The 20,318-nt window shown below is 42.4% G+C and overlaps 2 protein-coding genes across 7 annotated transcripts in view; one reads left to right on the forward strand and one right to left on the reverse strand.

The window, feature by feature from the left end:
- DERL1 (derlin 1) lies at nucleotides 1-16,372 on the reverse strand. Of its 2 annotated transcripts, XM_053947080.1 has the most exons (9): nucleotides 16,281-16,372; nucleotides 15,747-15,947; nucleotides 13,675-13,786; nucleotides 10,435-10,499; nucleotides 7,837-7,863; nucleotides 5,766-5,861; nucleotides 5,054-5,106; nucleotides 3,744-3,854; nucleotides 1-2,652 (listed from the first exon to the last, which is right to left on the reverse strand). In XM_053947080.1, the coding sequence occupies exons 2-9, from the start codon at nucleotides 15,897-15,899 to the stop codon at nucleotides 2,514-2,516; spliced, it is 756 nt and encodes a 251-aa protein (XP_053803055.1). In that variant the 5' UTR covers nucleotides 15,900-15,947; nucleotides 16,281-16,372; the 3' UTR covers nucleotides 1-2,513. The 2 variants fall into 2 exon arrangements, with proteins under 2 accessions (XP_053803055.1, XP_053803063.1); XM_053947088.1 differs by lacking the exon at nucleotides 16,281-16,372 and having other exon boundaries at nucleotides 15,747-16,007.
- Nucleotides 15,919-20,318, forward strand: part of TBC1D31 (TBC1 domain family member 31) — a 23,015-nt gene continuing 18,615 nt past the window's right edge. For 4 of the 5 annotated variants that reach the window (XM_053947016.1, XM_053947025.1, XM_053947040.1 and 1 more), the window contains exons 1-4: nucleotides 15,919-16,653; nucleotides 16,812-17,005; nucleotides 18,954-19,100; nucleotides 19,649-19,764. In XM_053947016.1, the coding sequence (XP_053802991.1) occupies nucleotides 15,964-16,653; nucleotides 16,812-17,005; nucleotides 18,954-19,100; nucleotides 19,649-19,764 (1,147 nt within the window). In that variant the 5' untranslated portion in view covers nucleotides 15,919-15,963. The remainder of the gene's footprint in view (nucleotides 16,654-16,811; nucleotides 17,006-18,953; nucleotides 19,101-19,648; nucleotides 19,765-20,318) is intronic. The other variant, XM_053947050.1, reaches the window with a different exon arrangement.

Consider the following 20,318-nt stretch of genomic DNA (forward strand, 5'->3'; position numbering starts at 1 on the left):
TTACAGAGATTAAAATTTTAATTTAAAACTTTGCCAACAGAAATTGATTACAAAAAGGGAAATTATCTGTACAAAATAAGAAAGGAGGTACTCATTTTAACAAGAGACTGCCATTATCAATGTATGTGGGAGGACAAAGAGCAGTTCAGGTCAAGCGACAAACTGAGAAACAAACTAACTGAGCTTGTAATATGGAATTCTGATGTGAATTTTCCATAAACAAAGTAAACTGACCTGAAGCAGCTCAGAAGCTAATCAATGTATATCAGAAGTCTATTTTCCTTGCAAACTTTTTCCTCTTAATTTAGAGAAGGAGGACGTACCTAACGCAAGACCCCATGCAGTGCAGTGGACCACTACAATGCCTTTTGCTGTGCTTTCTCTCACTGAAGCCTTCCTTTGGGCCTTCCATACAGAGATATTCAGCAGTTTGAGTGTGCCAGGGGTTTAACTCAATCACAAACTATTGCATCTTCACTTAAAAGTTGGGTCCTGACTCAAAATGAAGACAAATGCTTTGAAGACTGTGAAATTCATATGACTAAAAAGACCCCTATCAAAATGATGATTCTCAGACTATTCAAGTCCACATCAAATAATAGCTGTTGGTCAACAATAAATCTGTATTTACAACACTACACTCCTCTTTTCTACCTACCATTTTTACACAAAGAAAGAGACAAGAGCATCTTTAAAATTCATCACCAAACAGACAAAAATGGCAGGTGATTTCTAAACTCCAAGTTCCTATAAAACTTAAGTACACAGTATAATCATTACCAGTTTTCTACATTTCTCCACAAGCCAAATCAACATAACTCAGTTGCACTGAAGACATGGAACATGCTTTTTTTTTTTCAGATTCCCAGTCTAACTGCTTATTTTCCACTCAGCTTTGCATCACTTAGTATTTACAAGTCTTACACCTTCAGAACCCAAGTTTAGTGAAGAAACAAAGTAGTAATAGAAATCAGCCCAGATTCACTTCACCTACTTAGTTACCTGAGATACCTAAGTTGGGGCAGAACAGCTTTCTGTGCCCCACCTAACCAGTAAAAAAAAGAGAGAAATGCTAAAGGGCAATTCAGTCAGACTTGAAATTTATCCTAGTGACAACACTCTTCCTCCTTCGACTACAAAACATAAAGTGAGCAACTACATTCTGACTTAGTCTTGGTTAAGCTGAGAGTAATTGTGTTCCTAGCTGAAGTGTTGGATTTATGTAAACCTAAGCCTTACTTGCTCACTAGCAGCTCCCAGCTAGGGAGGTCAGGGACAGCTGTCTTGTAGGAATGCTGTGAGACATGCACGAGTCCTCCTTACAGCTGGGAAAACTGAGATAAGTAAGAAGTTTGCTCAAGAGCATGCAGTGAGTCAGTAACAAGCTGGCATTACAGCTTCCTGGATCTTAGCCACAAGCTCTGCCCATGGGAGCCCAGTGCAAGGAAAACTACTGTACAGAATCATTCCCTTTTCCATGTCAAAAATTTTTACCAAAAGTAGTACAGATGCTAATAAACAGTGTATGCAATTTCTTCTTTGACAATGAAAGAGTCTTGCAGTTCCTGTTATATTGTATCTTCACCCTGCAAAAGATTATTTCCAGCTTTGATTCTTAGATGTCTTAAAGCTTTTAAGATAAAGTTGAAGATTCAGTTAAACAATGCTGCAGTCAGTACCCTTAACCACAACAATGTTACATTTTCTAGTTTAAGCAGTATTTAGGCTACCCAATTTGGCAATCAAAAGAGAAACCTTGAAGCAAAGAATTCAAATCTGGGGGGGGGAAAAACATGCCAGACTTCAGTTTCACTGGAACAAGCTTTGTAACACGTCATGAAGAGTTCAGAGATTTCAATTCTGTGAGTATCTGTTATTGCCATTTCGAACAAAAGCCCTCTAATCCATAGCCTTGCCCAGCCCATGATGTAGCAGGTATGACAAATGCTGCATGGCAAGGAACAGCTCTGCTCAAAACACAGCTTAATAACAGAAATGAAACATTTGCAATTTGCTTTATGAATGCATCAGAGAGATATCATTTAAGTAATGTTTCCAAAGACCCTGGGACTTAAGCACAGCTATGGAAAATGTCAGCTTCCTAAACTTGGGGGCTTGTTTGAGGCATCTGCCTCACACTAGATTCTTACTTTACTGTGGCCAACAAAGCTTTTAACATACCAGGCAAGATAGAATACCGCTAGCTTGTGCCATCACATCATGAAACAGGAGAGCCAATGGATCCTGTTGTGACAGACAATACTGTATAAAGAAGGCTTATTTTTAATGGCAGAATCACACTGGACACTACTGGCTAACTGGAGCAAGATCTACATGTTTTCCTTCTAGAGTTTTTAATTTGCTCTTGAACCAGAAACATTCTTTCTTTCTAATCAGTTAAATCCAAGAGTACTGCAGAGAGCTCAGTTCTTAAGCATGCTCTGCACCAGGAACGGTCAGTTCTATGTCCAATTGAAACAGAAGAGTTGCTGTTTTCCAAGGGCAGGAATTCTTCACTGGTCCCCTAGCCGGAAACCTTGGCCCCAGTTGTGTCTTCCACCACCCTGCTGATCTTCTGCAGCCCTTCTCATGCTGGCAGGAGGGACACCGAAGCCCGATACTCCTCCTCTCCTATTTGGCAGCCAGCGGTAACTAGGACAAATCAGAGGAGGAGGAGTTAGAGAAACAGATGGACCTTGCAGGTAAATGCCAAGGCTGTGCTTTCTACTTTTCCATGCACTTCCTCTTAGCTGATACACTTTGTAATAAAACTGGCTTTTCCCAGTAGAATTTCAGGGAATTCTTTCCAAATCTAAGCCCTCAGCACACTGACAAATGGAAACACTGGGAAACTTCAATCTCTGGGAAGGGTATGGTAACAAGAGAATTGCACAGAAGCAACAATAGAGGGGGCAGTTTTAGAGCTGTAACCACCTTAAAAGACATTTTAAAAAACAACCTTGTCTTCTAATCTTTATGGAAAATTAGGTTTACCAGATGGGCTTGCAAGCACAGAATTAGAATATAAAGCTTCCCTATTCATTGAAACTTGTACAGAAAGTATAACTGTAATTCAACATTTTATGTTATGAAAAGGGTTAACTGAGTTGCTAACTAAAGTTTGATAGAGGAGAAATATTTGCAGCCCACAATTATGTGGACAAGGGCAACTGAACTACAAACTTTGGCTTCTGATCATAGTATTTCAATGCCAAAACAATGAAGATATCTCAAGAAAAAGCACCTCAAAAACCAAGACTTGCAGTCCCAGTGAGGGTGACTGGTACAGACCGCGAAGCAGAATCATTTATAGCCCTGAACAAGTCCACAACTGAGTATTAGTGTCAAACATTGCTGAGCTCGTAGCTACTATAACAATACATGGGGATACAGATAACAGATCATTTACAGGATAAAACTTCTTTTATACACCATATGATAATTGTTAGGGTATTCTCTTTACTGCAGCTTAATTCAACAGCAGAACTATGACATTTACTCTCACTCTTAAGAGTGGGTAAAGACATAAGCCATCCCAAGGGGCAACAAAGAACTCTCACATGGGTCATTTACAAGTAACTCAACATTTTTTATGACTCACCAGCTCAGTCAGTATGAGAGTCTGAAGAAGGTTGACTTGGCAAAGTATTTTACACTTTACGATCCCACCAAATATATGTCTGATGAACCATACAAAAAATTGGACCAAACAAATAGTGAAGTAAAGAATCAAGTCAGCTTACAGGAACTGAGGTGTGGACAGAAAATTCCTTCCTCCCAAATCCATTGGATATTTAAACATTAAGAAGAAATACAGGTGTCCAACCAGATTTCCTATCAGCTCATTGATGACTCTGTAAAACAAAAGAAAAAGAATGGTTTCACATGCTGTCTTCTCTGAAAGTAAATGAGTGACAATCTTCTGTTCACCTGCCACCAGGATTTGCCAGGGTCGTGACACACAGAAAACTTCCCTGTCCTCAGCATTTTGCAGCCACTTCTTTAGAAGGGTCAACCTCCTGTGCCAACACATCAATAGTCTGTTCCACCCTCCCTTCCAAGCCTTCTCTACATTCTGTATTGAAAACACAATTAAATACTTGTTTACATTGGGGAATTAGACCGTATAGTGATTAGTGCCCAAAATAATCATCTGCAGAGCTAGAGAAGTTACTGCTGTTTTCACTGGACAACCTGTCTCCTGCTCTACTGAACTGTTTTGTTCCCAGTGTTGTAAAAGCACTGCTGACTGGAGGCCCTTGAGTATCTTCTGTCATGCATAGAAACAGTAGGTATGTAAGAGCAAGCAGTTTTCACAAGTCACAGATGAGTCAGTAGGAGGCACAGCCAGAAAAGGGAATTTGGTTTTGCTGTACCATCTCCTCATTTTATAACTCAACCATAAACTTGTTATTGTCACTAATTATGCTACAGCAGCACCAAGAGGCCCCAGTCAGTGCAGGGCCCCAGTGAAGGGGCCCACACTGCATAGAGGGGATTTCTGCATCAAGGGGTTTAGTAAAAAAAAAAAAAAACAAAACCAAACCAAACCAAAAACAATAAAAACAACAAAACAAAACCAAGAGAGACCAAAAAATTCAACAAGTGCTAATATGGCACGCTGTGGGCTTATTGCAATTTTCCCTTGTTTAACAAACTGAAAAAAAAAAAAGATCAGGTTGGACAAGTCTGTGAGGGAAAGAAGTAACAGCACTATCAGAGTCAAGCTAAACTTGTTTCTAAAACCAGTAATGATGGGTGGTTCCAGTGTGTGCTACTTTCTTAGTATGGAGAAGGCCTAATGCACAGAGTTACTAGAAAATACACCAATCTCTCATTACTCCCCCCTCACCTACATTCTATTCTCTAGTTCTCACACGCACATCTCCTCTTTGCTTTTATGTTAAATGACCACCATGTGACACTGAGCATTATCAGTCAGATTATGTAGTTTTAAGCTTCTTGTTTTAATATTACTCCTAAATTCAGCAGCAAGTTAAATAGCTGTAAAAGCTTTTATAACTTCAAATTGGCCATATAAGTAAATACATACGATCCACCAATGATGTAGTTGAATCCCAGAATAACCCATGGAAGGTAACAGGCCTGAAAAAGAATGCAGTGGAGAGAGTAAGTACAAGTTAAGGATGTAAACCTGCTCTCAACTTCCCACTGCACTAATAAGCATGATCATATTCTCAATGCTTTAGGCATTACACAGGTCCTGATCTATTAACTTAAGCAGATTCAACCTAAAAAGGTCACTCCGAAATGAGCAACCACTAACATTTTTAGACAAAACATATTCAAACATTATAAGTAAACGTGCCTTTCGAACCCTATGTTCCATAGCAAGTTTGCTTCTGGAACAAAGTTCTAAAGTTTTTGATTTTGAAAAGGTCTAGAAATTATCAAAAGAGTCTTCTCTATAAGATCTGACAGAAACAGCCAGGGTCACACAGAAAAAAACCAATTTAAAATACCAATGTTTTGTCACTACATTCAGCTTTTACCCAGGCTAAAGTTTATCAGGAATTTTTTCCTTTTTTTTCAGAACAATGAATTGTCAGGACATCTTTTCAGTAGAGACACACTGAGTGATACCACATGGAAGACTATGAACTTTGTCTTTGCTGCATCTCAAGGAGTATTCTATGTGAGAGTACAAGACAGCTTTTATAAGAGAAAATACTTCTATTTTGCCCCTCACCCACTGCACATGCACCTTATGGGCAGAAATATTTCCAATATACTATGTGACATACCTTAAATCTTGTTCCAAACCAAAATGATACAATCATGTCTCTGTTCAGCTGGGCCCACACATAAAGTACTGACATGATGAGTGGAATCATCAGCAACTGCAACGTTTAAAACAGACAAAGTTACCATGACTTTCACAGAAGCACAAGAAACTCAAAGAGGTAGGAGGAGCTATGTGACAGAAGCGGTTTGTAAGCATGGTACATCACTAAAGTCCTTTCAGATTGCCCCAGAATCTTTTCCAATATGTGCCCTGGGTCTGTTCAAAAACTACTGAGAAAGTTAAGGAGAAGAACCTACTTGTTCATTCTCCTTTGCATGACCATGCCAAAGCAAAGGGCTCCAACCTGTGCCAAGTGAAAGAGCAGCTTCAGGGAGCTCCTCTGCTCATACCTACACCCCCAACAGTGAGCCCTGTACCTGTGCCACAATCATTTCAGGGCACTAACCCAAACACTCTCAATCTGGGGCCAGGCTAACATGCCAGATGAAGTGTTATCCATCCAATTGCCACCTATGTTCCCATCCTCCTGAGAGCACCACAGGGGGAAGGTGCTCCGCGCTGCAGGGTATCACAGCCAGCCCTGGTAGAGCTTGGAGTGAACCTGTGCTCCACGCCAGGAGCTGAGGTTATTTCAAACACTTCTTCGACTGACTGGACTATTTCTAGTGAAATAAACACAAAGCCCTGCTTTAGCCATCTGCTGATTTCTGAACTGAGGGCAGGCTGCACCAGCAACATTTCCATGAACTGGCTGAATGCCGTTACCAGCTCCTGTGCTTGGAAAAGAGGTTAAAACTCATCCCTTCAGGGGTAATGCTATTTAACAGATTCCAAATTAAAGCTGGCATCCTAATATCAATCCAGCCTTTCACAAGCCCCACAGTGCACTCTGACTCTCCACACAAGAACTTTATTTAAAGGTTTTATTAAAACTCTTTTTATTTTACTGAAAAAAAACAGTATCTAATATCTGAATGCATTTGACTTAGGTATAGAGGGCTAGCTATCTTACTCTATCTTCTGAATTTCAACAAAGGCCACTCAAGACAAGTAAAAACCCTCTTATTTTTAAGAAAAAACCACACTTTTATATCAAAAAACTGATTCTTCTTTAATCAATACTTTGTATAGAGATAAAAAAAATTAAGTGCCTCTTTAAAAATACACAAATCAGCACAATCAGTCTAAAATTTGTATGATGTGTGGGTAACTCCAGCATGCTTTTCAAAAATTTGTGGTATCTTCTCCACAGAAAAGTTTAAGTATAAAGTTGTGGACAGCCCTTAACACAATTCGTTCTGGACCCGAGATACATGATCACTGGTTTTGTCTACCAAGGAACCAGAGAGGTGATCTAATAAATGCTAATAATAATTCTGTATGGAAAACTGCAGATATTGGTGCAGTCTTTAGGTGCTGGAGATAGATGAAGATGAGAACAGCAGAGGCAGACTGAAGACATGCAGTTATCTGACACTCTGTTGTGCCCAAAACACGCTTTCCAATTTTCACCCTTAGTATCTGGCGAGATAATTATTATTTCACTAAAACCAGTTCTTAAGACCACTATCTTAATAATTCCTGTCAGGATTTTGTAGTTCATGGTTCTGGTCTCAAACTGAAGCTTATTTTTCACCAAAAAAATCTTCTGTTGGCAAGTAAAAGGCATACTGAACTAAATCTGAGAAGATTAATAAACCCAATAATCATTTTTAAATAGAAAAATAAGAAGCAGATCTACATTCATTAAAAGAGAAACAGTGCATAGGTGACATCTTGTGTCCATTTTAGTAGAAGTCTAAGCACTTCCTGACTGCACAAAGACACAATTTTTACTTCTCCGTTCCCTAACTAGGTTAGATGCGCAGTCAGATCCAAGCTTGTGCCTTTAGCTGAGGCTAACCCAATCTGAAAAATTAACAATACACACACAGCAGTCTATCCTGGTATAATCTGAACAGCCTAGCTTAACTATGTTCTGCAGATCAGTCAATAATGCCCTCTATAAAGTCATCAAGTAGTCATAAAGTTTTGTAAAATTATTATCTAAGAAACTGCACCACACTTACCTGCATGTCCATTACCAAGCCAGTTATCTGTCATTGCACCATGAAGGAAAATGCAGAAAAACCTGACAGACTACAACAATAAAAAGCTGCAGACACACAGAACACACATGCAAAGATCTTTAATATTCAGAATTAATACTACACTGGTTTAGATTAAAAATTCCAATGATCTAGAAATGTACAAATTTTGTTTCAATAACTGCTTTTTGGCAGCCTTTCAGGTGCCCACCTGAAGTCATTACCCCAAGAGCTGATAGGTGCACTGGCTTTTCCTCCCTGATGAAACTGGCTAGCTACAGACTCAATCAGTCCCTGCATAAAGGCACATTAAAGTTTAACAACTGTATTCTTTCATTAGTTTAACACTGACATTTTAGTTTTCTAACTAAAGAAACACCAGATCATTAAAAAATACCAATATATTGCCAATGAGTCATAGAAAAGAAGTGATTTCTTAAAGTGCATCAATGCAGGCTTTTAATACTCCTCTCCCACCTTGGAGCTCAAAGAAACTGTTGTAGTAACTGCTGAGTAGAAATAATCACTGAATTATTTTAATACCATCAGGATGCTTTTAACAGATCATAAATACATATAATATGGCATCCAGCTTTTTCCCAGATCATGCATCCATGTTGATCCTTACATCACGCAGGGAACAAACAACTAGAAGCTTTTAAATGACCAGTTTGAAAGTCAAGTCATAATTAGATTAATTAAATGCTCACGGCCAACAGCCTGCTATCATAAAGAAAACCTTCATCTTCATAACAATGTAACTAAAAGCATCTTGTTACAGCTGTGGCTCGACAGGACTAGCAGGAATAGCAATTCCCTCCACCTAGTGGAATGTAACTAGAGATAATGTATTGATAAAGCATTTCTACACACCAGTTCTCCTGGTATCTGGTTCACATCGATGTCACCCCTTCCCTTTTTCCACCTGCTGTGCCACTGCAAATTGCTACATGGAGGCAGCAACAGCATAGACAGAAAGGGAGCAACTCCAAGGATGGAAGTTCCACACCCCCTCTTGCCAGTCATGCCAGTATTTCACTGCCCTTACAGTAAAAATGGTCTTTCTCACATTTAAATGGAATTTCCTGTGCTTCATTTTGTGGAATTGGGTGTCCAGCTCCAGACCCCTCAGCAGAGAAAAGACATGGACCTGTTGGAGTGGGAGCAGAGGAAGGCCACACAAATTACTGGAGGAATGGAACACCTCTCTTTTAGGGAAAGGCTGAGAGAGTTGGGGGACAAAAATGTTTAGTAGGGGCTTTTGCAATAGGACAAGTGGTAATGGTTTAAACAAAAAAAAGGTTGATGCAGACTAGGTGTGAGAAAGAAATTTTTTACTATGAGGGTGGTGAAACACTGGCACAGGTTAACTGGAGAGATGGTGGATGCTCCATCTCTAGAAACATTCAAGGTCAGGTTGAATGGGGCTCTGAGCAACCTGATTTAGTTGAAGGTGTCCCTGCTTGTTGCAGGGGGCTTGATAACTTCTCAAGGTCACTTCCAATTCAAACTACTCTATGATTCTATGACAACACCCCAGGCTGCACAATCCCAGCTCTCCCATCTTCTCATGTGACAGATCCTTCAACCCTTTAATCATCTTCATGACCCTTCACTGGACTCTCTCCAGTATGCCCATGTCTTCCTTGTACCTGGGAACCCAGAGCTGGGTGCAGCCCCCATACATCTCTCAAAGGCTGAGCAGAGAGGAGTAATCACCTGCCTCAACCTGCAGGCAATCCTCTGCCTAGGACAGCCCAGGGGCTGGTGGCCACTTTGGCCATAATGGCACATTGCTGGTTCGTGGTCAACTTTGTGTCCAGCAGGACACCCAGGGCCTTTTTTGGAAGATGCTTTGCTTTGTCAGTCTGGTCTGTCCTGGTACCTGAGGCTGCTCCTTGCCAAGAGCAGGACTCTGCATTACCCTTTGCTGAGCTTCATTCCTGGTCAGCCCATTTATCCAGCTTCTACAGATCCCTCTGAATGGTGACAAAACCACCTGGTTTATCAACAACTCCTCCCAGTTTTGTATTCAAGATCTAAAAGAAAATTCAGGTGGTACAGCACAGCCCACAAAAATGTTTCCCAGCATTCCCAAAGCAACAAGCCCAGCTTCTTCAGGAAGTTGTTTCTCTGAAGATATCACAACAGTGCTTTCACAGACTCAGATGACTTGTACCCAGCAGGTAAAGGATCTCTCCTTTTCAGGGAGAGAATTTCAGGGAATGGCAGTGATCAGCCCTTCTTGTACATGGCAGCTCGAACACACTAAATTCAGTGCTAGCCCACACAAGAGCAGCTCAGCAAAGCAACCCAGCCAGCACCAGGGACACTCAGCCAGCACGTGCTCAGCTCTGTGTAGGCAGAGCTCCAGTCCCCACACTGCACACTCATGTGAGCATATCATTAAGTGTTCTCCCTGCAAGCCACTCGCTACCTTTTCAGGAAGGTTACAAATTCTTCTGGGAACATTTACTCCATTTTAAAACTGTTCCTTGATAAAACCTGGTCTTTGAACATACTTCAGGTGGGAACAGGAGAACCAAAATATTTCTCAAAGTTTGATGATGAGAAGGATACAACAATGCAGATCCAGTTAAACAGGAGCATGAACATATAATCTGCTGGCCTTCCATCAAAAGCCCCTGAAAATAAAAAGAATCATTTTGAATCATCAAAGGCACTAAAATTTTGCTTAAAAATGAGGACAACTTTTATTTTTCAGAGTCTAATAAAGCTGAGTTAATAACAGTTGCTTTGCATGCACTCTGTGGTCTACAAGTATTTTTTAAATTTTAAAAAGCCTTAGAATAGAACAACCTACAGGCTGAAAAATAAGACATTCAGCCTACTGCATTAGAGCACAAGCAGTGTCTATACTTAAAAAAGAACACACTGACTCTGGAGATAAGTAGTTTTAACTACATAAGATTTCAAAAATGGAGTTTCAAAAATGGACCCCATCATTCATATGAAACTGCAGGTTAGAAGCACAGAATAAGGAAATACACGCGCACAGCAAAAGCAGAAATACCAAGTTTAATGACTGAGTCATGTGAAAACCAGCCCTTACTCAGGCAAATTGCATCCTCTTTGCATCATCTCATCAGATTCAAGAGATGCAATGGTTTTTACACTCCAGAAAAAATTAGTACCCATGACAAGGAGGGCACACATGTGCAGCACATTCTATTCCTTCTAAGCTGTACTTGCTTGTCTAATTCACCATTCCAAATGTGTGTCAATTTTTCAGGACACTGGAAACAAAATTAATAAGAGTAACATTCCCTGCAGGTCATATAAAATGAAATGATCTTTAGATGCTCAGTAGAGTTTGAGACCTGACAGATACAAGTACCAAAAAATAACCCTGTAGCAATTCCTTGCAAACATGAAAAGCTGAGGCTCTCACTCTTGCTAACTGTGGCAAAAGGCTGACAGAGACCTCAGCATCTATGCAAGACTTCCATCAACTTTCATATAAACCCAGGCAGGAAAGGAAAGCCTGAGAATATTGCTGAAAAGACCCAGACCAGTGGGTGTGAAACACAGTGACAGTGGAATGACAGTGACACACACAGCACATCACAGACAACCTGAATTACATGCTCCTAATTAAACATCAAAATGCCTAGAAAGAATGCCACTGCTTAATGTGAGCACTGCTCAGCTTCATAGAAGTATTCTTAAAGGAAGAAAATATACTTTTAAGCATTAGAATAGCCTATGTAAAACAAAATTACTAAAATACCAGTTTTATTGTTTAAGTTCAGCCATGCAAATTGCATGACAGGAAAAAAAACGTATTTTGAAAAATATATCAGAAAGTGTTAATGTTGTAAAACTACAGAAAGTTTTTTCCTTACTGTTGCCATACAACAAATAAAAACAAATAAAGAGAAGAAGCTGACTTAGACTGTAGAAATGCCAGCTCAGGAATCCTTCCAAAACTGGAAGAAATCAAAGCTATTATTATTCTTCTAAATTTTTTCTCTTTTCATTATCTACGAGATTGCTAACAAGAGTATTAGACCAACCATTTAAGACCAACCATTTAAGTTGACTTTTCGTTGAACATCTAAGGAAATTGGACTACAAACTGCCAGAAAGCTCAGCACAGGTATTGGGTGAGCTGTACCCCATGGATCCTTCTGTGGAGCCCGGGGTATAATCCAGTTATCTGGGAAGAGCTGCAGACCCATAATCTCACCATTCATACAGCTGGGGAGTGAGCTCTGCATATTCTGCTTACTCTGTTGAGATTTGCTCTTCACCAACCAAAGCAAAACAAAAACACACCAATCTCCCTTTCCTTTGGAAGTTACAGGTCAGCCTGTTAGGAAACAGCACAGAACCATACAGATATTTCTGACAGCTAAATTTGAAGCTGGCAGGCAGCAGCAGTGTATGCTCAAAAAGCATGCACAATGCTGAAAATAGACGTTTACTTTCTCAGTTTCACAGACAACAGGAGGCACAGACCAATGCAGACTTCCACCTGTAAACACTTTCAGCAACTTATATACCTTCCAACTACAGAAGGATTCAGGCCTTTTTCAGAGAAAGGGCCAACCTAACCAAGGATTTAATTTATACCCAGAAAAATGACTATAATATAAAAGAAATGCATTGGTTCAAACAAAACAGATGACTCCCCAGTTTCAAAATCCAGATCTGTTGTACAGCACAAATTTACTCTCTTTCATGAGATTTGTGCCACAGCACAGACAACTAGAGCATTTTGTAAGTATATCTACAAGCAGTGAGGTCTTTTAATTTGCATAATTAACCAGGAACTCTTACTACACCTGCCTGTGCCCAGTCAGAACTGCCAGCACTCTCATGTACTCATAAACCACCGCAGAAAGGCTCAAAAGGAAGCAGGAACCACTTCTAGCTATTAAACTAGTACTTATTTTTTACTAAGAAAACAACCAAATACAATCTGGCACCACTCCTGCTTTTCCCTACCGCTCTTTTTAAGACTTAAATGTGATTCCACAATACTCTCTGAATGGCAGGGATCTCCTCTCTCATGGGACTTCCCAATATCACCTTCCAATGCATTCCCCTTTACACCATCAGTTCTAAGACTCCATTAGAACGATACTGAAATTCTTACTCACAAAGGCTTTCAGGAGGAGTCTGGCTTTGAAAATATTTTAATTATTTATGTCAATTAAAGCAATTTTTGTCTTGGTTTAATGAAGTGAGCAGTGTAAAAGGAAACCAGTTTTGAAGCTACCTTGTACCAACAATCCCTCTGTTTGAGAGAAATTATCGATTATCTGATCTCCTTTTTTTCACTTAATTTTTCCCCTTAACTGAAAATCCTTCTAGTCTCTTAGCTTCTCCACATATCTGTTAGGCAGAGGGTCAGACTTTCTTTGAGGGAGGTATCTCTCAATTCAACACAGACAACAGAATAACACAAATAAGCATCCCTATTAAAACAAGAAAAAACTGATGTTATTTTCTCCCAATAGATAAGCCTATTATTACATTATGCTCTATCATCCTTCTCTGATAAAAAGCATCAGATACAAAAACACAGAGGTAAACATCATCTTTTAATCTTCTTTTAATATTCTTTTAATCTGTCTCACTTCCTTAAATCCAGCAACTAAAAGCACCAGGCCCTCCTACTGAAACAAGTATCAAGTTCAGATCCTAAATGGCCAAAGGGAAGGAGCCAGCCACAGAAAATCAGTTTTCAGAGCAGTTTCACATTAACCAACATAAGCTGGCACAGAGATGAGCCATCTCTTATCAGCTCCAGGCAGGCTTCACCAGGGGCATACAATTTAATGGCCAACATACCTGTTTCTAGTCGTGATGAGTATTGATACAAGAAATACAAATTCACCAAGTAGAGAAATCCCGTTCCAGGTCCCACTGGGAAGAAGAAAGTTGCCGTTATCGGCCGCCAGATCTGTCAAGATCAAAAGAGAAAGCTTTATTCATAAACTGCAGAATGAACTGATGTGCACAAGCTTTTTATTTACTTTCATTACTTGATAATGACTTGGAAGAAGATTAAAAATAGCCCAAGTATCGATTGTTCCTGCTTCAGCAGCTTTTCTAGTTGGGGTGTTTTCTTCAATTTGGTAAGCAAAGCAAAGCTATTAAGACTACACCAGAAATATCACACAACTTTTCAAACTGCTTTCCATCACATCTTTGCAGTAGTGAGTCTTTAATGCAGTGCAAAAGAGATTCGTTGGCAAGGATGCTACCATGTTTAAAAAACAGCCATACAAAACCCATTCTTCTCTGCTGAACAGAGGCCAAAGAATTCACAGCCTTTAGTGTACCATTCCAGACAGCACGTGCTGCTCTGAGCATTTGGGATCTGCTCTGGGACAGTCTCCCAGCTATGAATACTGGGCATAGCCAACTGCATGACAGCACATAGCAGAGACAGAAAATGTCTGGTCATTCATGAATGAGCTCTTAAAGCAGCAACATTTCCAAACTGAGTATTAGGATCCTGAACATCACAGTTCAAGAAGGAAAAACAGAACTAGAGGAAAAAACAGTCATTTATGTTACTAAATTTTGGGAACAATACATGAATCAAGGTATAGAGAGAGTCATGGCTTAAATTATTTTTTCTTTCTTCAGTGAAGATACAATGAGATGATATAACAGAAATTTAAAAATTTAAATCTTTCCTCTTCCTTCATTTTGAGCTCCTCCAATGAGTGCTCTCCCCAACACTGAACCTGTAACATCACAGTGCAAGGAAAAATATGTCCAGTTTGAGACCACTTTTGATATTGTTATTGACACCTTGAGGCATCAGTTGTTAGCTTACATGGACCATATCTAAGCACAGAAGTTGACAATCCCAAACAGAAGCTTTTTCAAATTCCAAACCAGAAGGTGCAAATGCACTTCATTACAGAATGCGTCAAGTTAAAAGGGACCACAGTGGGTGATCTGAGCCAACCTCCCTGCTCAAGCAGACATTCTAGAGCACATGACACTGGATTGCACTCTGACAGTTCTTGAATAACTCCAGCGAGGGAGATTCCACAGCCTCCCTGGTCAGTCTGCTGCAGTGCATGGTCACCCAGGTCAGGTGCAACTTCCCGTGCATCAGTTTCTGCCCATTTGCATTTGTCCATCTTCTGACACTTACAGAAACTGCTGAGGTTCCCTCTCAGTCTCTCTTGTCGCAGCTGAACAGGCCCAGCTCCCTCATCCATTCCTCATCAGAGATGCTCCAGTTCCTTGATCACCTCTGTTGCCCCCTGCTGTACCCACCCCAGGAGCTCCATGTCTCTCTTGTAGCTCTGCCAAAAAACCTCCTGGGCCAGCTGCAGTCTGGGATGTTTGTCCAAAGTTACAGCTCCCAAAGTCACGGCCACACGAGGACACAGAGCTGGGCAAGTCACCTGTAGCCACAGCCATAGAGCTCCTTGCTAGAACAACCAGTGCCCACCAAAACAACTCCCACAAAAAATGTAGGAAAAACCACACCAGAATGAGGCACAAGACGAACTACAGGGCTGCCAGGGGCAACAGCCCTCCTTCTGTCACCCTGGCAGGGACGCGCTGCCCGTCACCGCGGTGGGGGCCCTTGGGCCTGGGCCCGGATTTACCCGGTGTTCTGCCCGCAGGCCCAGTACAGGTTGAACGGGAAGGCGGCTCCACTCCCGCCAGAGAAGCTCTGGTCACCCCGATCACCCCTGGGCGCTGTCTCGGTGCACGGCGCCTCCAGCGCGGCCGCGGAACCGGGGGAGCGGCCGGCCCCGCGAGTAGCCCAAGCGAGGCCCAGCAGCGCGGCCGTGCACCACAACTCCCAGAAGGCCGCGCGAGCAATGTGTCATAGTGAGCTACTGTGCGGGAGCCGCGGGGCACGCCGGGAGCGGTAGTGCGGCCCTTACCTGGAAGCGGTGGATGAAGGCGTCAGGCCAGAGGAAAAGGTTGACGGGGCTGACGAGGCCCAGCTTGCCCACGAGAGGCACCGCGATGGAGCCGGCGAACCAGTAGCGCGTGATCAGAGGGATGCTTCGGAACCAGTCCCCCAGGTCCGACATGTTGCAGCCGCGCCTGGCCGCCGCCCAGGCCTCGCCACGAACCGGCCGCTGAAGAAGAGACAAGATGAGGGCTCAGCCACTCCCGCTGCCCGGTCACGGAGGGGGCCCCGAGCCAGACGTGGCGCCACCGAATTCGGCCGAGCCGCCGCCGCTGCTTCCGGCCCCGCCCCGGCAGCCGGGAGTCCCGCCCCGAGGGCGGAACGGGGACCGAGCCGGCGCCGGTGGGCGACGCGGCTGTCGGGTCGGCCAGCGTTCCCTTCCCCGCGAGGCGCTTGTAATGCGGGGGCAACAGGAGAGAACCGGGAACAAGTCCTGCGCCTGCGACAGCCAGAAAAGCCATGTTCTGAGTGACCTATTGCACTGCGTTATAAATACACTTGCCTGTGAGGACGCGATGTTTTTACTTCATTGCTCGGCGCTGGCCGCGCTCCTCTCTCCCGTCCTCACCCAGGTCGCCGCGCGACGCCCGCGAGGGAAACTACAACTCTCAGCAGCCCGCGAGGCCGCAGGTGGAGCGGTTCCATTCCCTGATATGTGGGGAGGGGAGCGCTCGCCACCCTTCCGGCTCTTCCCCATCGGTGAAGCGGGAGCGGGCTGTACCACGCGAGCAGCGCCCCCCGGCGCGGAGCGTGGGCGGAGCCCTGAGGGCAGCGCGGGAGCGGCGGCGCCGGGCGGGGATGGAGCGCTGCGATCTGGGCGAGCGGCGGCGCGGGCCCATCTGGACCCGCAGGGCGGGGGCGGCCGGACCGCGGGGGTAACGGGGCCGGGCCGGGGGGAGCGGCTGCCCGAGAGGAGCGGGCGGACGGGGCAGGGCCGGCCCGGGCCCACCTGAGCCTCTGCGAGGTGGTTGAAGGGGCAGCCCGGGGATACCCGGTTAGATAACGAAAGGAGCACGTTCCCCTTGAATTACAGAATCGCTGCGGTTGGAAGGGGCCTCTGGAAATCATCCAGTCCAGCCCCGCTGCCAAGGCAGGGTCACCTAGAGCAGCTTACATAGGAGTCCAGGTGGGCTTGGAATGTCTCCAGAGAGGGACACTCCACGACCTCCGTGGGCAGCCTGTTTGGTGCCCTGCCATCCTCAGCCTCAAGTTCTGCCTCCTGTTGAGGTGAAATTTTTGTGTTTTAGTTTAAGGCCATTGCTCCTCGTCCTGTCGCTGGGCACCACCGAAAAGAGTCTTCACCGATCCTCTCGGCACCGCCTTTGTGATACTTCCATGTATTAATGAGATGCCCGCTTGAAGGCGGAGCAGGTCCCCAAGGAGGCTGTGAAACCCCCGCGCTCAGGCTGCTCAGCTTGGCTGGGCACTTACCCAGTTCAGGTGTATTGAATAAAATGCCATGGGGGAATTCCAGGAGATTAATCGCAGTGTGGTATGCTATGTAAATACTGCCTGGTCTAAGCTGAAGAGCAACGGCACAAATGATGCTTTGGGGGTCTCTGTCCTGGGGGACTCCCAGGAACTCTTAACTCTGTTCTCCTGGCTTAGTTTAGTTGCAGGAAAACTTTTGAGAGGCAGAGAGTGACGTTGAGAAGGTCTTGGGAGGTTCTGTAGCTGCAGTGGTAATACTTGTGTTTCAGCATGGTTTTAGAAGCAGAAGTCATACTTCATTTGTTAGGGTCTTTAATGTCATAATCCCACACAAACATCACTAGATTTCAATTACACTTTAAAATAGTTTATCTTTCTAATTTCATAGCCCTTGTATTGAAGAAAAGAATGGGCTTAACAGTGAGGTGCAATTAGTTTTATCTCTAGTCTGCACCACAGCTGTATGACCTCGTGTTCACTCAGACTTTGTAACATTGCCCCACAGCCTCATGAAGGTGTTGGGTAGCATATTCTGTGTCTCAGAGAGCTATCAGTATCTTATACAACCTTGCATTCTGCAAGTGCTCTGCAATCTTTAATCAGCCTGCCAATATCTGGCACACGTTTGGTATTTAGCTGTGAATTCACATCCAAGTGATAATACAAAATGATTGGCTTGTTCAGTGTTAGGCAATACATCCAGGAATAGCAGATCTTCCAAATCTCAGTGTCCTGCTTCCTGGAAAAACCTTCCTCTTACAGCTTATTGTGCACATTTCTGCATCTGGCTCTGTTTTACATGGACAACACCTTACAAGGATAGAAGTGGAAAACTGGAAAGTTTTGTTCTGTAATAGCTCAGATGAATAGTAATAAATAAGGTTTTCTTCATAGAATTGTAGAATGGTTTGGAGCGGAAGGGGCCTCAAAGATCATCTAGTTCCAAGCCCCCTGCCATGGGCCTGGGCACCTTCCACTGGACCAGGCTGCTCAGGACACCATCCAACCTGGCCTTTAGCACTTCCAGGGATGGAGCATCCAGAACTTCTCTAGGGAGCCTGATTGTCTCACCACCCCCATAGTAAAGATTTTTTTCCTAATGTCTAATGTAAACCTACCTCTCTTGCAGTTTGAAGCCATTCATCCTTGTCATGCCATTCCAGGCCTTTGTAAAAAGTCTCTCTCCATCTTTCTTGTAGGCTCCTTTCAGGTACTGGAAGGCCACAATTAGGTCACCTCAGAGCCTTCTCTTTTCCAGGCTTAACAATCCCAATACTTTTGAAGAATGTGAAAAGAAGTGATATTAAAACTGATTTTCCCCACATCTAAACAGACTGGTTTCTTACAGTAATTCACAGCTTCTCAGTTTTCTAGAACGTTTCTTTGCAGTGGTGATGATGAGCCAGGTTCTTTGCTGAGTGTTGAACTGGGCTTTCAGATACATCAGTATATATTAGTGTTATTCATTAATAATGGAAATCAGGTAACCAGGAACCACATGAAAGGATTGTGAATGGTGAATTTCCCCCATCTGCTTTACCTGTCTTCTACCCACCTCCAACCCAGTGCATTACTTCTTTGTAACATACATTTTAGAAATACATGGCTTTCATGGGAGATTTTTCATAGAACATGGAAAATCAGAATTGGAAAATCATAAGATAGAAACATTTTAATCCTATGTCTTGCACATATAAATGGTAATAAAATGGTTCTAAGGTTGTTTTGCTGGCTTTCTTCACAGAGTTATAGTGAACATCATTCACAGTGTCCAAGGGTACCATTCAAAGACAATACATTTTCTGAATGTGGCTTTTGACAGTTCTGGGGATTCTCTCCTCGCTGGAGACCGCCAAGGGAATATATATGTTTTTGACTTGAATGCGAACAGGTAAGAATATTTCTATCAAGACTTTTTAATTGTCTGAGACATGTGTAGTATTCAGGGGTGTGGAAGTTGCCTGGACAGGATCCCACAGGTCAGGTTTTAACTAGATAGTTTTAAATAGGCAGTAGTTTGCTCAGGGCTGAAACTTCAACCCAGTGTCTTGTGTAGACCCCTAAATGTTATTTCACTAGTTTAGCTGCTCAAAAAGATCAGAGGCTTGGAACTGTAAAAAGAACAGCAATGCCATAGAACTTAAGGGCCACCACCAGAAGTTATTCTTGGACCAGTACAGATCAATGAGTTACAGTAGACTAGACCTAGTTTTTTCATTTGCAGAAATGCATCAACCAGTCTTTCAGCATTTTACTAGAGTTTTAAAAATATTAGCACTCATTTTTAGATCTATTATAATTGGATATTATTTCCTTACTTCCTTCTTTTGAGTTTATTTTTTTCTCTCTGTGAAATATATTGAAACCAATTAAATTATTCACTTGACATTAAATGAACCAAAGTTTCCTAACACAATGAGAATGTGTATTTTTAAATAGGTTCAACCTTGTTCAGAGAACAATGCAGGCTTGCACTGCTTTGGCATTTAATCTTCGCAGAAAGACAGAGTTCCTTGTGGCTTTGGCAGATTATTCCGTTAAGTGCTTTGATACAGGTAAGGAGAAATTTCAGGGCTTAAATGCTATCTGTATTGGCATGAAAACTTACATAATTTTAGTTTTGATCTTAAATTTTCAGCTAGTTTGTTTTATGGAAATTATACTATGTATTTCATGCCATAAAAAGAAAAGTTTGGGCCCATGTTGGTTATAGTCTTTGGGTAAATGAACCTAAATGAACCCTTTGCTTTGCTAAAGTTCTTTATTCTCACTGAGTCACACAGGCATTTGTTTAACTGAAGTCCACCACAGGATTGTAGTTAGGTATGTTGCTTTTTTTTTAAAAGCAGTTTTTATATGTTTACTTAGAATGAGGTACTGTATTAAAATAAAGCCAAAACCAGTTGACAGTATGTTAGTTTGCAACTGAACAAATTCTTAACTATATTTACAGTAAAATATTTGAACAAAGTGACAATGTACACGAAAAGAAATGTCAGTACTTTTGAGTATTCAAGTAGTTCTATATCCTTATTGAAAAGCAATATTAAAAATTAACATTACAGCTGTGTGTCTCTGTCTTGATTAGAAGTTAAATGGTGAAGGGCAG

Source organism: Vidua chalybeata, chromosome 1 (genome assembly GCF_026979565.1).
Source record: "Vidua chalybeata isolate OUT-0048 chromosome 1, bVidCha1 merged haplotype, whole genome shotgun sequence".
Classification (NCBI taxonomy): Eukaryota; Metazoa; Chordata; class Aves; order Passeriformes; family Viduidae; genus Vidua; species Vidua chalybeata.

Bases quoted from the DNA above. Each gene is read 5' to 3' on its own strand.
- DERL1 (XM_053947080.1), bottom strand. From the start codon at position 15,899: ATGTCGGACCTGGGGGACTGGTTCCGAAGCATCCCTCTGATCACGCGC. The intron at 7,864-10,434 runs GTATCCTTCTCA...GTGCAATGACAG, and splicing joins TTAACTGGATCTGCATTGTT to ATAACTGGCTTGGTAATGGA. The intron at 2,653-3,743 runs GTAAGCTGACTT...GATTTGTCCTAG, and splicing joins CTGTCCACACCTCAGTTCCT to TTACCGCTGGCTGCCAAATA.